Source organism: Vulpes vulpes, chromosome 7 (genome assembly GCF_048418805.1).
Source record: "Vulpes vulpes isolate BD-2025 chromosome 7, VulVul3, whole genome shotgun sequence".
NCBI classification, from domain to species: domain Eukaryota; kingdom Metazoa; phylum Chordata; class Mammalia; order Carnivora; family Canidae; genus Vulpes; species Vulpes vulpes.
The window spans coordinates 30,615,367-30,635,310 of record NC_132786.1 but is presented as its reverse complement, the minus strand read 5'-3'; the positions used below and the strand labels follow the sequence as shown (position 1 = coordinate 30,635,310).

The 19,944-nt window shown below is 34.7% G+C and overlaps 1 protein-coding gene and 1 long non-coding RNA gene across 2 annotated transcripts in view; both read left to right on the top strand.

Moving 5' to 3' along the window:
* LOC112916313 (disintegrin and metalloproteinase domain-containing protein 32) overlaps positions 1-8,753 on the top strand; it is a 161,718-nt gene extending 152,965 nt beyond the window's left edge. Inside the window, exon 17 of the mRNA XM_072763476.1 lies at positions 8,270-8,753. Within this exon, the coding sequence (XP_072619577.1) occupies positions 8,270-8,299 (30 nt within the window). The 3' untranslated portion in view covers positions 8,300-8,753. The remainder of the gene's footprint in view (positions 1-8,269) is intronic.
* A 3,522-nt stretch (positions 8,754-12,275) lies between these two features.
* On the top strand, positions 12,276-18,946 carry LOC112916143 (uncharacterized). Its single transcript, XR_003234264.2, has 4 exons — positions 12,276-12,361; positions 16,290-16,328; positions 17,387-17,425; positions 18,187-18,946. It is a non-coding gene; the product is annotated as an uncharacterized lncRNA (long non-coding RNA).
* Positions 18,947-19,944: the final 998 nt, after the last annotated feature.

The following is a 19,944-nucleotide window of genomic DNA, read 5'->3' as shown; positions in this document are numbered from 1 at the left end:
TTAAATAATTAACTAACTTACAGTTCAGAGGTCTTTTACTTATTTATTTTTGTACCTATTATGTCATGATTTATAGGGAATGGGTTCCAGCAACTCAGGCTCCTTTCATTTGGATCTCACAAAATATGCTTCTCTGGGTGGAACAAATTGGTGCTTCAACTGAACCCTTTCTTTTGCGCTTCCTTCTTTTTCTGATCATTTTCCTTCATGTGTTTCAGGAAACTATCTTGGCTTTTAGAATGCTTGCTATACTCATTATGTACATTAATTCTCTTGGCATGGATCTTGCCCTTAATTTTAGCTGGATGTGTAACATTATAGACTCTTGCAGTTTTGCCATGATAACATTTGTAGGACATTCCTTTTTGAACAGTGCCCATTCCCTTGATGTTTATTATATCTTAATTGTAGGCTCACATGTATGTGGCTAAAGGAATGACCCATGTTTTCTAAAAGGCCTAAAGAATGTAGAGCTTGTGCCAATCCTCTTTCCCTTTGTGCTGGTCATTTTGACAAATTGCTAGAAGATGGTAATTCCAGCTGAAAGGCCTCATTTTTAAATTGGCCTATCTTTTTATTACTGAGTTGTTCAGGTCTTGTAGTCATTTTAAAAATGGATTGTTATCTTACTATTGTATTTTGAATGTTCTTTACATAGGAAATGCCTTATTAAAAATATGGATTGCAAATATGTAGACTAAGAGTAGTTTCAGGCTTATCTTTTTATTCTTTCAAAAAACAAAAACTTTAAATTTTTATGAAATCCAATGTATGAATTTCTTTATAGATTATGACTGATTTTGTATCTAGAAATATTTGCCTAACCAAAATTCATAAAATTATTCTTCTATGTTTCTTCTAAAAGCTTTATAGTTTTAGATTTTGCGTATAGACCTATATCCAATTTGAATTCAGGTTTGTATTGGTTAAAAGGTATGAATAGAGTAGCTGTTTTCTGCATAAGAATATTGAATTGTTCTAACACGATTATTTTCTTTTGGAATATTTTTTTATTGGAGTTTGATTTGCCAACATATAACACCCAGTGCTCATCCCGTCAAGTGCTCCCCTCAGTGCCGAACACCCAGTCATCCCATCCCCGTGCCTACCTCCCTTTCCACTACCCCTTGTTCATTTCCCAGAGTTAGGAGTCTCTCATGTTTTGTCACCCGCACTGATATATCCCACTCATTTTTTCTCCTTTCCCCTTTATTCCCTTTCACTATTTTTTATATTCCCCAAATGAATGAGACCATATAATGTTAGTACTTCTCCGATTGTCTTACTTAACTCAGCATAATACTCTTCAGTTCTATCCATGTTGAAGCAAATGGTGGATATTTGTCATTTCTAATGGCTGAGTAATACTCCATTGTATATATAGACACATCTTGCTTATCCATTCATTTTTTTTGATGGACACTAAGGCTCCTTCCACAGTTTGGCTATTGTGGACATTGCTGCTATAAACATCAGGGTGCAGGTGTCCTGCCATTTCACTGCATCTGTATCTTTGGGGTAAATCCCCAGCAGTGTGCAATTACTGGGTCATAGGGTGGCTCTATTTTTAACTCTTTGAGGAACCTCCACACAGTTTTCCAGAGTGGCTGTACCAGTTCACATTCGCACCAACAGTGCAAGAGCGTTCCCCTTTCTCCACATCCTCTCCAACACTTGTTGTTTCTTGTCTTATTAATTTTCCCCATTCTCACTGGTGTGAGGTGCTATGTCATTGTGCTTTATATTGTATTTCCCTAGTGGCAAGTGATGCGAGGCATTTTCTCATGTGCTTGTTGGCCATGTCTATGTCTTCTTTGGTGAGATTTCTGTTCATGTCTTATGCCTATTTAATGATTGGATTGTTTGTTTCTTTGCTGTTGAGTTTAATAAGTTCTCTATAGATCTTGGATACTAGCCTTTTATCTGATATGTCATTTGCAAATATCTTCTCCCATTCTGTAGGTTGTCTTTTAGTGTGTTGTTTCTTTTGCTGTGCAAAAGCTTCTTATCTTGATTAAGTCCCAATAATTCATTTTTGTTTTTGTTTCCTTTGCCTTCACACATGTATTTTTGCAAGAAGTTGCTGTGGCAAAGTTCAAAAAGGGTGTTGCCTGTGTTCTCCTCTAGGATTTTGATGGATTATTATCTCACATTTAGATCTTTCATCCATTTTGAGTTTATCTTTGTGTATGGTGTAAGAGAATGGTCCAGTTTCATTCTTCTGCATGTGGATGTCCAATTTTCCCAGCACCGTTTATTGAAGAGACTGTCTTTTTTCCAGTGGATAGTCTTTCCTCCTTTGTTGAATATTAGTTGACCATAAAGTTCAGGGCCCATTTCTGGGTTTTCTATTCTGTTTCCATTGATCCATGTGTCTGTTTTTGTGCCAGTACCACACTGCCTTGATGATCACAGCTTTGTAGTACAACTTGAAATCTGGCATTGTGATGCCCCTGGCTCTGGTTTTCTTTTTCAATATTCCCTGGCTATTCAGGGTCTTTTCTGATTCCACACACATCTTAAGATGATTTGTTCCAACTCTCTGAAGAAAGTCCATGGTATTTTGATAGGGATTGCATTAAACGTGTAAATTGCCCTGGGTAGCAATTGCATTTTCACAATATTAATTCTTCCAATCTATGAGCATGGGATATTTTTCCATATCTTGTGTCTTTCTCAATTTCTTTCAGAAGTGTTCTGTAGCTTTTAGGGTATAGATCCTTTGCCTCTTTGGTCAAATTTATTACTAGGAATCTTATGCTTTTGGGTACAATTTTAAATGGGATTCACTCCTTAATTACTCTTTCTTTAGTCTCATTGTTAGTATATAGGTATGCCACTGATTTCTGGGCATTGGTTTTGTATCCTGCCACACTGCCGAAATGCTATGAGTTCTAGCAATCTTGGGGTGGGAGTCTTTTGGGTTTTCTACGTACAGTATCATGTGATCTGTGAAGAGGGAGAGTTTGCTTCTTTGCCAATTTGTTTTTTTTTTTCTTTGCCAATTTGAATGCCTTTTATTTCTTTTTGTTGCCTGATTGTTGTGGCTAGGACTTCTAGTACTATGTTGAATAGCAGTGGTGAAAGTGGACATCCCTGTCGAGTTCCTGATCTTAGGGGAAAGGCTCCCAGTGTTTCCCCATTGAGAATGATATTTGCTGTGGGCTTTTCATAGATGGCTTTTAAGATGCTGAGGAATGTTCCCTCTACCCTACGCTCTGAAGAGTTTTGATCAGGAATGGATACTGCATTTTGTCAAGTGCTTTCCTTGCATCTATTTTTTTTCAACCTGACCAGATTATTATTATTTTTTAATTTTTAAATAAATTTAGTTTGTATTGGTGTTCAATTTGCCAACATATAGAATAACACCCAGTGCTCATCCCCTCAAGTGCCCGCCTCACGCCCATCACCCAGTCACCCCTACACCCTGCCCACCTCCCCTTCCACCACCCCTAGTTAGTTTCCTTTCTCTGTATCTATTGAGAGGGTCATAGGCTTCTTGTTTTTCTCTTGTTGATATGATTTATCATGTTAATTGCTTTATGAGTGTTGAACCAACCTTTCATCTCAGGGATAAGTCCCACTTGGTCATGGTAAATATTCTTCTTAATGTACTGTCTTAATGTACTGTTGGATCCTATTGGCTAACATCTTATTTAGAATTTTTGCATCTGTATTCATCACGGATATTCGTCTCTAATTCTCCTTTTTGGTGGGGTCTTGGTCTGTTTTGGAATTAAGGTGATGCTGGCCTCGTAGAACAAGTTTGGAAGTATTCCATCACTATCTTTCAGAACAGCTTTAGTAGAATAGGCATTGTTTCTTCTTTAAATGTTTGATAGAATTCCCCTGGGAAGCCATCTGGCCCTGAACATTTGTGTCTTGGGAGGTTTTTGATGACTACTTCAATGTCCTCCTTGGTTATTGGCCTGTTCAGGTTTTCTTATTCTTCCTGTTCCAGTTTTGGTAGTTTGTGGTTTTCCAGAATTGCATCCATTTCTTCTAGATTGCCTAATTTATTGGCGTATAGCTGGTCATAATGTGTTTTTAAAATCATTTGTATTTCCTTGGTATTGGTTGTGAACTCTTCTCTTTCATTCATGATTTTACTAACTTGAATCTTTTTTCTTTTTAGTAAGGCTGGCTAATGGTTTATCTATCTTATTAATTCTTTCAAAGAACCAACTCCTGGTTTTGTTGATCTGTTCTACAGTTCTTCTGGTCTCTATTTCATTGAGTTCTGCTTGAATCTTTATTTAAGTCTCTTATTCTGGTTGGTGTAGGTTTTATTTGCTTCTTTCTCCAGTTTCTTTAGGTGCAAGGTTAGCTTGTGTATTTGAGTTTTTTTCAATATTTTGAGACATGCTTGTATTGCAGTGTAATTCCCTCTTAGGACTGCTTTTGCTGTATCCCAAAGATTTTGAATGGTTGTATCTTCATTCTCATTAGTTTCCATGAATCTTTTTAATTCTTCTCTAATTTACTGGTTGACCCTTTCATCTTTCAGCAGGATGCTCTTTAACCTCCACGTGTTTGAGTTTCTTCCAATTGCTTATTGTGATTGAGTTCAAGTTTCAAAGCATTATGGTCTGAAAATATGCAGGGGATAATCCCAATCTATTGGTATCGGTTAAGACCTGATTTGTGACCCAGTATGTGGTCTATTCTGGAGAAAGTTCCATGTGCACTTGGGAAGAATGTGTATTCAGTTGCGTTTGGATGTAAAGTTTTGTAAATATCTGTGAAATCCATCTGGTCCAGTGTATCATTTAAAGCTCTTGTTTCTTTGGAGATGTTGCGCTTAGGAGATTTATAATTTGCAGAAAGCGCCATGTTGAAGACTCCCACTATTAGTGTATTATTGTCTAAGTATGTCTTTACTTTTACTTTTTAATTGATTGATATATTTTGCAGCTCTCACATTAGGGGCATAAATATTCATGATTGTTGGGTCTTCTTGTTGGATAGATCCTTTAAGTATGATATAGTGTCCCTCGTCATCTCTTACTACAGTCTTTGGGATAAACTTTAATTTATCTGATATGAGGATTGCTACCCCACCTTCCTTTTGAGGACCATTTGAATGGTAAATATTCTTCAACCTTTCATTTTCAGGCTATAGGTGTCCTTATGTCTAAAATGAGTCTCTTGTAGGCAGCAAATAGGTGGGTCTTGCTTTTTTATCCAGTCTGAAACCCTGCATCCTTTGATGGGATCATTTAGCCCATTCACATTAAGAGCAACTATTGAAAGATATGAATTTAGTGTCATCATAATACCTATTCAATAGTTCCTGTTTTTGTGGATTATTTCTTTGGGCTTCCTCTTTCTTTTACAGAGTCCCCCTTAATATTTCTTGCAGAGCTGGCTTGGTGGTCACATATTCTTTCAGTTTCTGCCAATCTTGGAAGCTCTTTATCTCTCCTTTTATTCTGAATGACAGCCTTGCTGGATAAAGTATTCCTGGCTGCATGTTCTTCTTCCAATTTAGGATCCTGAATATTTCCTGTCTGCCCTTTCTGGCCTGCCAGGTCTCTCTGGAGAGGTCTGATGTTAATCTAATAGTTCTCCCCATATAGATTAGGGATTTCTTGTCTCTTGCTACTTTAAAGATTTTCTCTTTATCTTTGAAATTTGCAAGTTTCACTCTTAAATGTCAAGGTGTTTAACGGTTTTTATTGATTTTACGGGGGATCTCTCTCCTGGATCTGAATGCCTGTTTCCCTCCCCAAGTTCGGGAAGTTCTCAGCTATGATTTGTTCGAATATGCTTTCTGGTCCTCTCTCCCTCTCGTGCCCTCTAGAACCCCAATTAAACATAGATTTTTCCTTCTGAGGCTGTCATTTATTTCCCTGAACCTTTTTCCACAGTCTTTTAATTGTTTTTCTCTTTTTTCCTCAGCTTCCTTCCTTGCCAATCAACTTGTCTTCTATGTCACTCACTCTTTCTTCTACCTCGTTAACCCTCGTCTTTAGGACCTCCATTTTGGATTGCATTTATTTAATTGATTTTTAATTTCAGCCTGATTAGATCTGAATTCTGCAGTCATGAAGTCTCTTGAATCCTTTATGCTTTTTCCAGAGCCACCAGTAGCTTTATAATTGTGTTTCTGAATTGGCTTTTTTTTTTTTTAAATCTTTTTTTTTAAATTTTTTCTATTTATTTATGATAGTCACACAGAGAGAGAGAGAGAGAGGCAGAGACACAGGCAGAGGGAGAAGCAGGCTCCATGCACCGGGAGCCTGATGTGGGATTCGATCCCGGGTCTCCAGGATGGCGCCCTGGGCCAAAGGCAGGCGCCAAACCGCTGCGCCACCCAGGGATCCCTGAATTGGCTTTCTGACGTTGAACTGTAATTCAAATTCTGTAACTCTGTGGCAGAGTACTGTTTCTGATTGTTTGTTTTGTAACATGATTGTTTTTAATTTTTTGTTAAGTTGGATCAGAATAGTCAACACTACAGAGGCCAATCCCCTTTTGAGTAACTCTACCCAATTCTCCATTACATGATATTTTAAAATATCATGTCCCTATGTGAGCACAAAATATGTTCAATTTCAAATAATTTTTCACTGGCTTAAGTAGCTTCCTCACTTGTGTTCAGCGAACAGCACTTTGCAGAAGACTCAACAGGGACCCTCCTCAGATCTCAGGAGTTCTCTTTGTGTAGTTCTTTCCCTGTCCTGTATTTTTCTCTGTGAATTCTAACTGCCTTGCCCTCCCTAGACCCCCAGTTCTATTAGTTCAACTCAGGGAGATTTCTGGGTTTTGCTTGCATGCCTCTGGCTGTGTGATGATCTGGAAACTCCCACCAGGCAGTAAGAAGGGTCAATCATAGGTCTCACCATTTTTATTCTTTTCTGTCAGATATCACTGTCCTGTGCTGCCTACTATTCAATGTCCTGTCTGCCTACTATTCAACCACTGTTTCATATTTCGTCTGGATTTTCAGTTGTATTAAGCAGGAGGGTAAACTGAGTATGTTACTCCATTATTATGATCAGAATTGGAAATACGCCTTTATGATTTGTAACCACATTCGTAGTTATGTACATCTCACGTTGTGTTAGAGTTCTCTTTCATTTCTCCAGTTCTTCTGCCATCACTGTTTCTGTTTTAGGTTTATGGATTTTGTTCTTGTAAAAATCTCTATGGATATTTAAAATATTCTTATATAAACTTTTAAAAATCATTTGTGCTTTTTGGTATGTGAATTAATTGTTTTGCTGTGGCTGTTCACATTAACTCTTAGCAGTTTGTAATCGTAGACTCTTTTGTCTTCAATGTTTATGATTTTCCTATGAGAATTCTACACGTTTTGTGTTGAAGATAAATACATGTGGATTGTTTCATTTATGCTTCTTTTGTTAAGCAAAAAAAAAAATTACACTTTGTGGAAGATTGGGATTCCTATTTCTCCCAGTTATGCATTATTTTTCCCATCTACATATCCTCATTTCTCTGCTGCATTCCAAAGGTCATTGGTCAGAATTTTAATTATCTGTGTTTCATGGGTGGTATGACTCTTCATGGCTTTCAGGTTTAATTAAGGAAATAACAGTTTCCCTACATGCAAAGGCCTGGAACCTTAACTCCTTCTAAAGAGAAGCTATTAAATCTTTAGCCTGAAAGGTGTTATTACTGGTTTAAATGCCCTTGCAGTGATTCAATTTTAGCTCCTTTTTTACCATTTCAACTCTTAGTTTCTTCATTTTAATTAGCACCAGAAGTCTTATTGTTAAACTCAGTTACATATTCAATGTTAGTATTATTGTTTTCAGCACTCCTCTGTGTTACGAGGAATAGAAAGGGGAAATTTCCCTGCCTACTCACTCTACGAGATTGCCTTGAAGCCAGTATGGGTTTTTGAAATTCACAAAATGTAATCAACAAATAAAAGTTAAAAGTTGGGGCATGAAGGTCAGAATCAGGCACTGAGGGTCAAATTTGTATTCTATGTTCAGAAGTGATAAGGAAAAAAGTAAATCTGTGCCTTTTTGATGTCTGTGGAATTTGAAATATGCACTCTGTGGATGAGATAAATGGGTAAATAAAATATTATTTATTTCCATCTTTGTTTATTTTAAAGAAAACATCTTTGTTTATGTTAAAGAAAACATTATTTTCTTTATTGGTAACTAGCCTTGTAAAAGAGGTAATAATGCTTATAAAATGCCCTGACTTTTATTGATACAATTGAACAAGACTTTCTTAGGACTAACATGAGGCACTATTTTCCTTTTTTTTTTTTTTTTATTATATCCAGCTCAGAAGGCAGCACTCACACATTTGCTAGCAGGTGAGTAAATTAGAAGGTATCTTAAAAACACATATATTGTAAGTTAAGAATGAATTAATTCACACTTTTTGGATATCACTTGAACAGATGCAATTGGTAATGTACTGAAAACCAGGCTACTAATATATAGTGATTTAGTTTCTAGTAAATTAGTCTTTTATTCATTTAATAAATGTTTATTAGAAGTCTACTCTGAGGAAACAAGGACTAAAATAGCTAACTCTAATAAAAGATAAGATGTATATAATTAGTAGAGAAAAAGGCTAGGTAGTGCCTAGAAGTGACCCAACTTGGGTTATATTCATGTATTGTTTGGGTAAATAAACAAGCAAATACCTGACATTTCATAGATTGTATGTGACAAGGCTGAGGCAAAATCTATAATAATTATGGATTGGGAAGAACTAGTTATATTGACCTAATTGTGCTGTTAGTTAGTATTTTGTCCCCACTAGTGTTTCTTAACCATAAATTTAGTCCTTACTGTTTTATAACTGCTCTATGAACATTCTATTTATTAGATTTACATGATATAACATTTGAGTTCTTTTAGTTTCAACCTTTTATTAGTTGGTTTCTTTAAAAACAACCTGGACTAAACAAATGGACTTTAAAAATACATAATCTCAAGAGTTTTTCAATAGGTGAATTAATACGTTTATACACTTATGTTTGCTGATATATTTAGATCGAATTCTACCATTTAGTTTTTTTTCTTTTCACCATACTTTGCCAATATTTTATTTTTCTATTTTCTTGTCTGTTATATCAATTGTACTTTCATTATCTCTTCTTTCTATTAATTTGGTCATTATATATTCTAATTATATTACTTTAGTGATTTTTTAAATGATTGAATTCTTATATTATTATTTATTTATTAAAGTTAAATGTTAATTTTTGAATTTTAGATATAACGAACACTTACAGCCTTCTAACAACCTACTGATCTTAGTCTATTTAACCCTATAATCTTTTCTTTACTCTTGTCTATTATTATTATTTGGTATTTAGTTACTTCTGAATTTTAACCTGCTGCAAACAAGTCATCCTTATCATTGTCATTATTGTATTTAGTCAAAATATACTAGGATTTCACTACATATTTGCCATTTTATTTGTTCACTGTTCAAGTTGATCTCTTAGAATTTCCATCAATGAATCTCTGTGTAGTAAACTGTTATCTTATCCACCTGAAATTTTCTTTATTTTATTTTTACTCTTGAATGTGAGTCTACATACTGTGGACTTCAAATTGGGAGTTAATTTTACCTCAGCTATTTGAAGATATGTCAGTGTAATTTGGCATTTACTGATGATGATGATAAATTTTCTGTTAGTGTGTTTATTCATTTATTTCTGAATAATTAATAAGATTATTAAATTAAATGAAAAATAATTAAAAATCTGTAGTAGGCTTTGTATTTCTATGGCTTTATAACATATTACCACACATGTAATGACTTAAAACAATATTCATTTATTCTGTCAAAGGTCTGTAAATTAGAAATCCAGGTGGATTGGGTGCATGAGTGGCTTAGTCAGTTAAACATCCAACTCTTGATTTTGGCTCAAATCATGATCTCAGGGTCATGAGATTTACCTCTGAGTTAGGCTCTGCACTCAGCAGGGAGTCTCCTTGAAATTTTTTTCTCTCTTTCTCTATCCCTACCTACTCTTGCATATGCATTCATGAGGAAGTGGAAGCTCTCCCTTTCTCTCTCTAAATAAATAGATAAAATAGAAAGGAAGGAAGGAAGGAAGGAAGGAAGGAAGGAAGGAAGGAAGGAAGAAAAAGAGAAATCGGGTGGATTTGACTGGGTTGTCACAGGCTGACCAGAAGGCCTGAAGGCCAGGCTATGTTCCTAGCTCATTCAGGTTGTAAGCAGAATCTAATTTCTTGGAACAATGGATCTGAGCTACCTATTTCCTTACTGGCTGTCTGGTAGGGGCTCCTTCCTACCCACAGAACCTGCCTGCATTGTTTTTCATGTACCTCCCTTCATTTTCAAGGAAAAAAAGTGCATTTATTAGGCTTTGACTCTCTCTTAATTCCTTTTCTGACAGCATCAGAATATTCTACTTTTGATGGGCTCATCTGATTGGGTTGGACAAATCTTTGTATTTTAAGGTCAATTGATTTGCAGCTGTAATTGCACTTGTAAAACCTTTTAAGTACTTAGAAGAGTGCTTGAATAACCAAGGAATGGAGTTCTTAGGAAGCGATCTCTAGAATTCTGCCTAACAAACCTCTATATTTTTTTCTTATTCCTAGAGTTATTATTTCATTAAAATATATTCTGGTAGAGATTTTTTTCTTTCTTTTTTTATTCTTTAAGATTTATTTATTTATTTATTTATTTATTTATTTATTTATTTATGAGAGAGAGGCAGAGACGCAGAGGGAGAAGCAGGTTCCACACCGGGAGCCCAACGCAGGACTCGATCCCGAGACTCCAGGATCGCGCCCTGGGCCAAAGGCAGGCACTAAACCGCTGAGCCACCCAGGGATCCCCGTGAGATTTTTTTCTTAACTCATGAACCAGACTCATTATTTTCTTTCAGTGAAAAGACACAAAACTTTCTTCAATTTTGGATTTTTTTTTTTTTTTTTTTTGTAAATGAAATCTTTACTTTTCTTCAGCTGTGGACTCTTAGTGGCTTTTTTCTTTGATTGCAAGGCCACCTTAAGCAATGGTGATTATCTCATGAGATTTCTGTGTATCCTGCTTTGTAGAATCTTCCTTCTGGAGATTATTTCATGTGTTACCCTCCTAAGTCATAATTACACTTGTGACACCTGGAGATCTAGAAATCATGGGAAGCATGGACTGGTATCCTAACCTAAATTTGGTAAGGCTTGAGGTTCCTGTTTCTCTATGTGATATTTATTCCATCCATATTGCTAAGCCATTTTAAGCACTTAGGGTTTCTGTGTCTCTAGGATATCCTTTTCTGTCTATACATCTGAAGTAATTTCCCTGCTGCATCCCAATGATTAATGGTAAGAACTTTACTATCTGCCTTTTTTGACTTCCAGGTTTAGAGAAGGAAGTCTGTTCCAGCTTTCCAGGAGGTCTCAACTTCTTATAGGTTAACGTGGATGACTAATTCACATAGTTCTGGAGTCATTCAGCTTTCTTTTTTTTTTTTTCTCATTTTTTGGTATATTTTTTATTAGAGTTCAATTTGCCAACATATAGTATAACACCCAGTGCTCATCCCATCAAGTGCCCCCCCCCAATGCCCATCACCCCGTCACCCAGTCCCCCCACCTACCTCCCCTTCTACTACCCCTTGTTCATTTTCCAGAGTTAGGAGTCTCTCATGTTTTGTCTTCCTCTCTGATATTTCCCACTCATTTTCTCTCCTTTCCCCTTTAATCCCTTTCACTATTTCTTATATTCCCCATATGAATGAAACCATATAATGTTTGTCCTTCTCTGATTGACTTACTTCTAATTTATCTTTCACGCTTTCAATTTCCTTTCTTTTTAAAACTATCATTGGAAATTTCCATTTCTTCTCTTAAATTTTGTTTAGTATTTTGTTTTGTTTTGTTTTGCTTTTACTATTTCTCTGTGTGGGATGGATGGCGGAAAACTACCCTGTCAGCCCAGTCTGCCTGATTGTCCAGAAGTCAGTGAGGGTTTTAAATCATGACCTATAATAATTTTTCTGTGGGTAAAGCATTAGATTGGAACCTGAGGCCAGAATTAGGCATTCAAAATCAAACATATATTCACAAACAAGTAATAAGGAGAAAAATTAATCCTTTTTCTTGCCCCTTTCCTTATTGGAGATTTGAAATTTATGTTCTTTATGGACTTGGTACATGTGTAAATTAGGATATTATTTATCTGTATGCCCTAATTCAGTAATCTTTTAAAATTATTCATTACTGGTAATTAGTGGTATAAAAGAGTTAATGCAGATCACAAGATAGTCTGACATTCATTTGTTATGGAGACAAATTTTTTTTAGCATTAACTTGGAAGCATTACTTACCTTCTCATTTAGATCCAGATCAGAAAGCAGCAGCCAAACAGATACAGTCAGGTAAGTAAATTAGGATGTATTTCTTAAAATAAGTATATGTTTGAAATAAGATGAACAAATTGACAATCAACAATAAATTGCTATGTATTGAACAGTAATAATTGGTATGGTACTACACCAAAAAATAACCTATTAGTATTTGCCAGTCTAGTAACTAATGACGATTTGTCTAGAAAAATCAATGTCTTCTTTCTTTCAGTTTGTTAATGTATGTTAGGAGTTTAATTTTTGGAAACAAAAGAATAAGTAATTGGTGAAATGATTATGGAGCTAACTCATAAATGGGGAAGTTTACTTCTGTATTTGGAGACTTTACAACTAGAAATTCAATATGTATGCTCATGAACAACTGAGTGAATGCTTACTCTGGTCATTTAAGAAAACTTTGCTGAGGAGAAACATCAGAAAAAAAAAATAATTCTGTATCTTCCATAGCCTCTCAGTATCACAAAGTAGTTTAATTAGATTACTGTCCATTTCCTGAAAGGTGAATATTTCTGTATAATAAAACTGTAAGTATTTAGATTCCCACATCTATCATTTTTGGGTTTAGAGTCTGTCTGCGGATATAAAATGTTTAGGAGTTTTCACTCCTCTCTGACTTAAGGGAGGCTGGTATTATTCCTTATACATTCTTTGAAGTCCATTGCTAGTCTAAAACACTTCTAAATATATAGAGTAAATTTTCTAGGCTGTAGAACATGGTTGTATAATTTGTCTTATTCCAGAAGAGGGCTTCCTTTTCAATAAGAATGCCTTTTTCTTATCTTCTTTTATTGTTATGATCTTCTCTTTATAATGACACTTTGAAGTCATGAGTTACCATCACCAAACTTAAAAAATTGATTTTCATTTAATAATAATAATGATAATAATATGTCCTCTTTGTGTCAAGGAGTTCTCATATGGTACTCAAACACAACAAGTCTCAGTTACTTTTCCTAACCTTGGATATATGTCTTATTATATGTCCAGGTTACCTTAGAAAATAAAAGCCATTATCTTGCTCAGCATTGTATAGCCAGCATGTAGTAGAGTTCTTAGCTTATGGTAAGTGCTCAAAAAATATTTGCTGAATGAATGAATGAATGAATGAATGAATGCTTTTAATCTCCTACTTGCCCCCTGCCCACAGACAAACAAAAAAACTTACAAACACAAAGCACATACACACACACACACACACAAACACACATACACATCCATATATCTATAATGTTATAACTGCTCTCATTTCTTTTCTCATATCCTAAAAACTTATTAATGCAATTGATCTCTCCTGGGGCCACTATTTACCTACACTGAGTAGGGGATGATAGCATGAATTATAGGAAAATATACATTTCTGTTGGAGTAGTATAATTTTGGATGTTAATCCACTGGTCTAACCTTTGGGCTTGATATGCACTAGGGAAACAGTTTTAGGATAATTATTCACTTAAGTTTTAATAATGATGTCATTTGATTCTGTTGCTGTGTTTTACAAACATAGCATCCACATGTTCAGGTCATTTATTCTCTGGAATGATTTTTATCTGGTGAAAAGTTAGTGGGAAAGGTGGTTGAAGTCAAGGAATGCAGAGAGGAGTGACTCTCAGTTTGGTTATATTAATGCCACTTAAGCATAATTAATTTTTAAATATTTCAATTCAGTTAATATTTTCCATCTTTCCCTAAACAATAGAAGGGTTTTAGAACATTTAATAGCAAAACCCAATTATTAATCCCTCACATATTGTCATTTGACTTTTATTTTTTTTTAAAGATTTTTTTTATTTATTCATGAGAGATATAGAGATAGGGAGAGGGAGAAGCCAGCTCCAAGCAGGGAGCCAGACGTGGGACTTGATCCGGGGTCTCCAGGATCACACCCTGGACAGAAGGTGGCGCTAAACTGCTGAGCCACCCGGGCTGCCCTGTCATTTGACTTAATTTCTCAGTTCTTTATCTACATGACTTCCCTTCCTCTAGTCATGGTTGTTATTATATTAATTAAATATTTACTAGGATTTAACAATATATTTATCAATTAGTTTCTTCATTCATTCTTGAACCTATTTTCTCATTTTAATTTCAATTTCCTTTTTCCTGAAGTACAACCCTTTTAGTTTCAATTAGTGTCTGTAGTGATAAGCATTTTGTGTTAAATGCCTGGATATGTCTTTTTTTCGCACTCATCTTTGTAAGATAACTTAGATGGTTATGCTCTTCTAGCTGAGAGCCACTTTCCACAAGTCTTTTAAAGTGTTCTATTGTAAGATGACATTTACTGTCACTGATGAGACCTCAGTTGTGAATCTAATTTATTTCTTAATTCCTTTCCAATTAATGTACATTTTCTCCAAATGTCTTCTAAGATTTCCTTGTTGTCCTGAATTTTATTATATGTCCTGATATAATTTGTTTTTATTGATACTGGTCTGGATTTAATAGTCTAGATAACAGCATTCAGGTCATTAATTCTGGAAAAAAAAATCCAGTCCTTATCTCTTTATTTATTTATTCATGAGACACAGAGAGAGAGGCAGAGACACAGGCAGAGAGAGAAGCAGGCTCCATACAGGGAGCTCAATGTGGGACCTGATCCCGGAACTCCAGGATTTTGCCCTGGGCCGAAGGCAGATGCTCAACCACTCACTGAGGCACCTAGGTGTCCCAGCTTCCATGTTTCCTAACTGGGCTGTTTATATACTATACTTTTTTACCTCTTTTTCTTGCAATGATTTCTTCATATTAGTTTCCAAATCATTTATTCTCTTAACAGTTATCCTTTTCTTGCCTATTCCCATCCTGATCATTATGGAGATCCTAAACATTTCTATTAAAGCTTTTTTATATTGTCCATTGATCTTAATGGGTGGATTTTGGTTCTGTTGTGCTATGATGTGGGGCTATGGGCATTTAACACACAGTAGTTTGTAATTTAGACTTGTAAGCAGTGCCATTCTCAGGAGCAATGATTGGTCTCATGGGAATTCTGCATGCTTTGAGTTGTTGGCATACATTAGGAAGAGGGGAATGTTTAAGACTTGCCTGTCTTGGAGCATGAATGTTTCAATATTTTCTATACTTACTGGTTCAAATTCATGGGTAGTAGAATTAAGAAATTGAGGTCCTGTGCCTATACATATAGTGCAGGCCTGAGCTTTTACATCTCTGGGTGATCTTTTCCAATCCACATGGCTAAGACGACTTACCTGTTGCATTCCCAGTGGCCATAACTTTCATTATTCCCATTTAGGACTATGAGTCCTGAGGTTTGTTCTAGCTTTCTAACCTAAATGTCTGTGCCTTCAACTTCTTCCAAGCTAGGGTTAGTAAAACCATGTCTCTTAGGGTGTAATTCATATTCTCTTGTAGTCATTCAGCTTTTGCTCATGTTTTCCCTCTGGACTTCTAGTTTCTTGATTTTTTACTGACAGAAAGAAAAGCCTTTCTGGCTGTCAATCTCCATTGGGTATTAAATTTTTGTGCTATCTTCTCTAGCTTTTCTGTGGAATAAAAAGGGAAAGCTTTACTTACAGAATAGAAAGGGGAATTTTTTCCTGTCACTTCACTCAGATTGCCCAGAAGTAAATAAATGTGTTTTAATTTGCAAAATGTGGCAATTTACATATCAATGAGTTTAAAAAGGTAACTTAGAGCCTACTGACAAATTTAGGCATTCATAGTCAAACTTACATATTGTACTTAGAAGTAATAAAGAAGAAAAATGCATCTCTGCTATCTTGATACTTTTCCCCACTGGAGAATTTAAATTTTGCATTGTATGTTGCACTTGGTGTTGGGTAAGTAAGAATATTACTTATTTGCATGTCCCAAGTGTTAAAAGTTAGTTTTGTTATAAAATGGCCTGATCTTAATTCTTAATGTAGGCAAGTTTTTTTAATATAACTGTTAGACATTGTTTATGTCTATTTTTGTTTAGATCCAAGTCAGAAAGTAGTGCTCAAACATATACCAGCAGGTAAGTAATTTAGGAAGTATTTCTCATAAGTAAGTGTGTCTTAAAAATATGAATGAACAAATAAATAATTGCTTAATATTTTTTGAGCAGCCACAATGGATAGAGCCCTAAAAATGATTTATTAATATTTTCCATTCTAAGAATGAGTATTTATTAACTCAGTTTTTTCTTCAGTTGGCTAAATTTTTATTGATTGCCTACTTTTTTGACACATAGGAAAAACTAGTTAAATCTAATGTGACAAGATATCTGAATTATTTTGTGGAACTAACTCAAAAGCAGAGCATTTTTACATCCTTTATGATGAGACACATAAAGGGAAATGTGTTCTGTTTAGATTACATTTGCATCCACAACTTCAGGAAAAACTGAGTAAATTCAAGTCAGTTAGGAGGAGTTTGTCAAAGGGATCGGGTCATAAACACACTTAATTATAAGAATACAGTACATAATAGATATAGAATATGAAATGAAACATGTGTTGACTATTCATGCTATCAGTAAGGCTTCCAGTCAACAGTATACTATTAAGGGGGGCGGGGGAGTCCAAGTGTTATAGGTGGATTTTGACTGTGGGGGGGGTTAACAACCTTAACCCCTGAGTTGTTCAAGGGCCAAGTGTATATTTAAAAAGTATGTTTTATAGTCAGAGTAGTAGGAAAAATCTGCTTTAAGTTCTGAAGATATAAAATAGCAGAGGTAAGGAAAGGATGGGAAAGGGTAAAATTATATCACTTGTCACTAAATTATCTCACTAATCTTACCATCTATATTATTTTCTCTATCAATAAACCTCACCTAATTGGTCTTCAATTTATCTTTTTTCTCTAATTCTTTTGGTTAGAGGATCAAAGATAAATCCAGAAATATGAAAATTAGAAAAGAGTCCCAAGAGTTTGACTTTGGTAATAAATAGTATAAACATAGACATTTGGCAGATATTTCTTTCTTACTACTCTTTTGAAGGGAAAGAGGAAGAAACTTCCATTAAAAATATAAAATAACTTTACTGAATTGTATCTTATGACACTAAAAGTATTATTTCCTTATGTATTTAGATCTAAATCACAGGAAAGCACCCAAACACATAATAGTAGGTAAGTACATTAGGAACTGTCTCTTAAAATAAGTATGTTTGAAATAGAAATGAAATTCATAATCTACAATTAATTCCTAGGTATTTATTGGGTAGATGAGTTAGTAAAGTACTACATCAGAAACAACATATTAATCTTTACTAATCTTATTATTAATGAGTATTTATTTACTTAGTCTTTTTTTCAGTTTAGTAAAGTTCTCATAAATCTGTTGGGAACTTGCTCTTGTGGATAGAATGGAATTGAAGAGTTGAATCTAATAAAATATAAGATATGTAAATTTGCCCATAAAATAAATTCAAAATCAGGGCCACTTTATACATTAGGCACAATATTTAAGGCCTATGAGTTTCCAACTGCCAAAAATAAAACACTGATTACAACATGAAAAACCAGATTGGCTCCAACATATGGAAAACATGAAATTAATATATATTTAGATTTCTAGAAAATTGCAAAAGACTTGACTGTTTTATTCATAAACATTTCATTATATGTGGAAAAACGTAAGATTTTCTCATTTGCAAATATATCTGATTAAATAAGATTCTTCCCCAGAAATCTCAGAAAATTGTAGCATTAACATTACTCACAGCCAAATAATTTCACAAGCAAAATTGCAGAACGTTTTTCTAGAATTATTTTTTCTGACATGAATTTTTTGCTTGGCAGTACCCCCTGTTGTTTGTATATTTTGCAGTGGAATGTAATTTATTTGCTGTCAGTACCTTAATCATATGTGTCTTTTTCTTCTTCCATAGTAACTAGTAATTCCTTCAGAAGACAATGGATATTATGAAGTGTTTCATTGAGAAATGAAAATTCCACCTTTCCTCCCCATGGTCACAGTTGAAGGAAACAATAAACTGGAGTGTGGAACTATTTGCAAGTGCATCTGTTTTTCTTTCTTCCTCTACCCCTGAGGCTGCAGTTCTCTCATTTCAGGGTCCTTAACTGAAGATACTCATTTCAACTCAAGCATCTCCATCCCACCCAGCCTCCCTGAGCTCTTTTTCACAGCTCTCCCACCACTCATTCCCACTTACTTGCCTGGGGCCCCAGATGCTGGGAGTTTGCATCAACTGCTTTTTCTCAGGAAGAGCTCTGGATGGTAGTCCATGTTCCTCTTCCTGGTACTTCTCACTGGACTTGTCTGGCTGCATAGAGATCTCAGTTAATCCAGATATTTGCTTACCTTGCCTTTGCCACAACTGCAGTCCAGGCTTCTGAGGGAAGCTGTGTTCATTTTGAGGACTACACGTTACTGTCCAGGAATCTTGTTTTACCCGCCACCTTTCCCTTGTTCATTAGTGAGGTGATCCACAGGGTGAATCCCAGAAGACTGGAGGACCCAGAGAGCTTGGGCTTGGAACTTAGGGGCAAAGTTTAATCCCTATCAGAGTTTGGTGACAAGGTTAATAAACTGAGTTAGGAAAAGGTTCTGTCATTTTCCATTTTCTAAAAGTTTGTATGAAATTGTTTAGTTTTCCAATTAAATATTTGGCAAAATTCACTAATGAAGCTGGAGTTTTCTTTGTGAGTAGATCTTTAATTATGGATTCAATTTCTTTAACAGAGGACTATTCAGATTATTCATTTATTCTTGCAATAGTTTTTTTTTTTTTCAAATACTGTAATCTTAAAGGAGTTTATCTTTTTCATTTAGTGGTCAATCTTTTGTCATAAAGTTGTTCTTAAACACCTTTTTTAGTGTCTATAGTTATGTCCCTTCTTTCATTACTGATCATGGTGATACTTGTTCTCTTCTAATCGGTCTTGATAACATAACAATAATCTATTAACCTCTTCAGACTACCTCTTGTCTTATTTTTTCTTTATTGCATCTCTGTTTTCTATTTCATTGATTTTTTTTTATTTGCTCTTTTCCTAGCTTCTGGAAGTAGAGTATAGATCATTCATTTTAAACCTTTTATAATCCCTTTAAAAGTATAAATTTGTTCTATAAACTTGTTTAGCTTCATTTTATTAATTTTGATATATTGTATTTTTATTATTCTTCAGGTCAAACATTTTCTAATTTTCACTTTGATCTCTGCATTATGGGTTACTTAGAAATGTGTTAACTTCCAAATATTTGCATGTTTTTGGCTTAATCATTTCGTATTTCTTCAATCATGTTAATTCAATCATGTTCAGAGAATATACATTAACAATTTCAAACCTTTGAAATTATTGTTTTGTTTATGGTCCACCTATGGTCTATTTTGGTGAATGCTCCATATGAACTAAAAAATGTGTTATTTGCAATTGTTGTATTTTGTTTGTGTTTTGCAAACTTGTCAAGTTTGTTACCAGTGTTTTTGAAATCTATAACATTTTTTACTCTCTTTCTATTATTTCCTAAGAGAGATGTGTTAAAATTGTCTACTGTTGTTGATAATTTGTTTTAGGTATATTAATAGTGTTTCACATATTTTCAAGTCATATTTTAGTGCATAAATCTTTAGCACTGGTATATTTTCCTGATGAATTGCCTTTTTATCATGACATAATTCTTC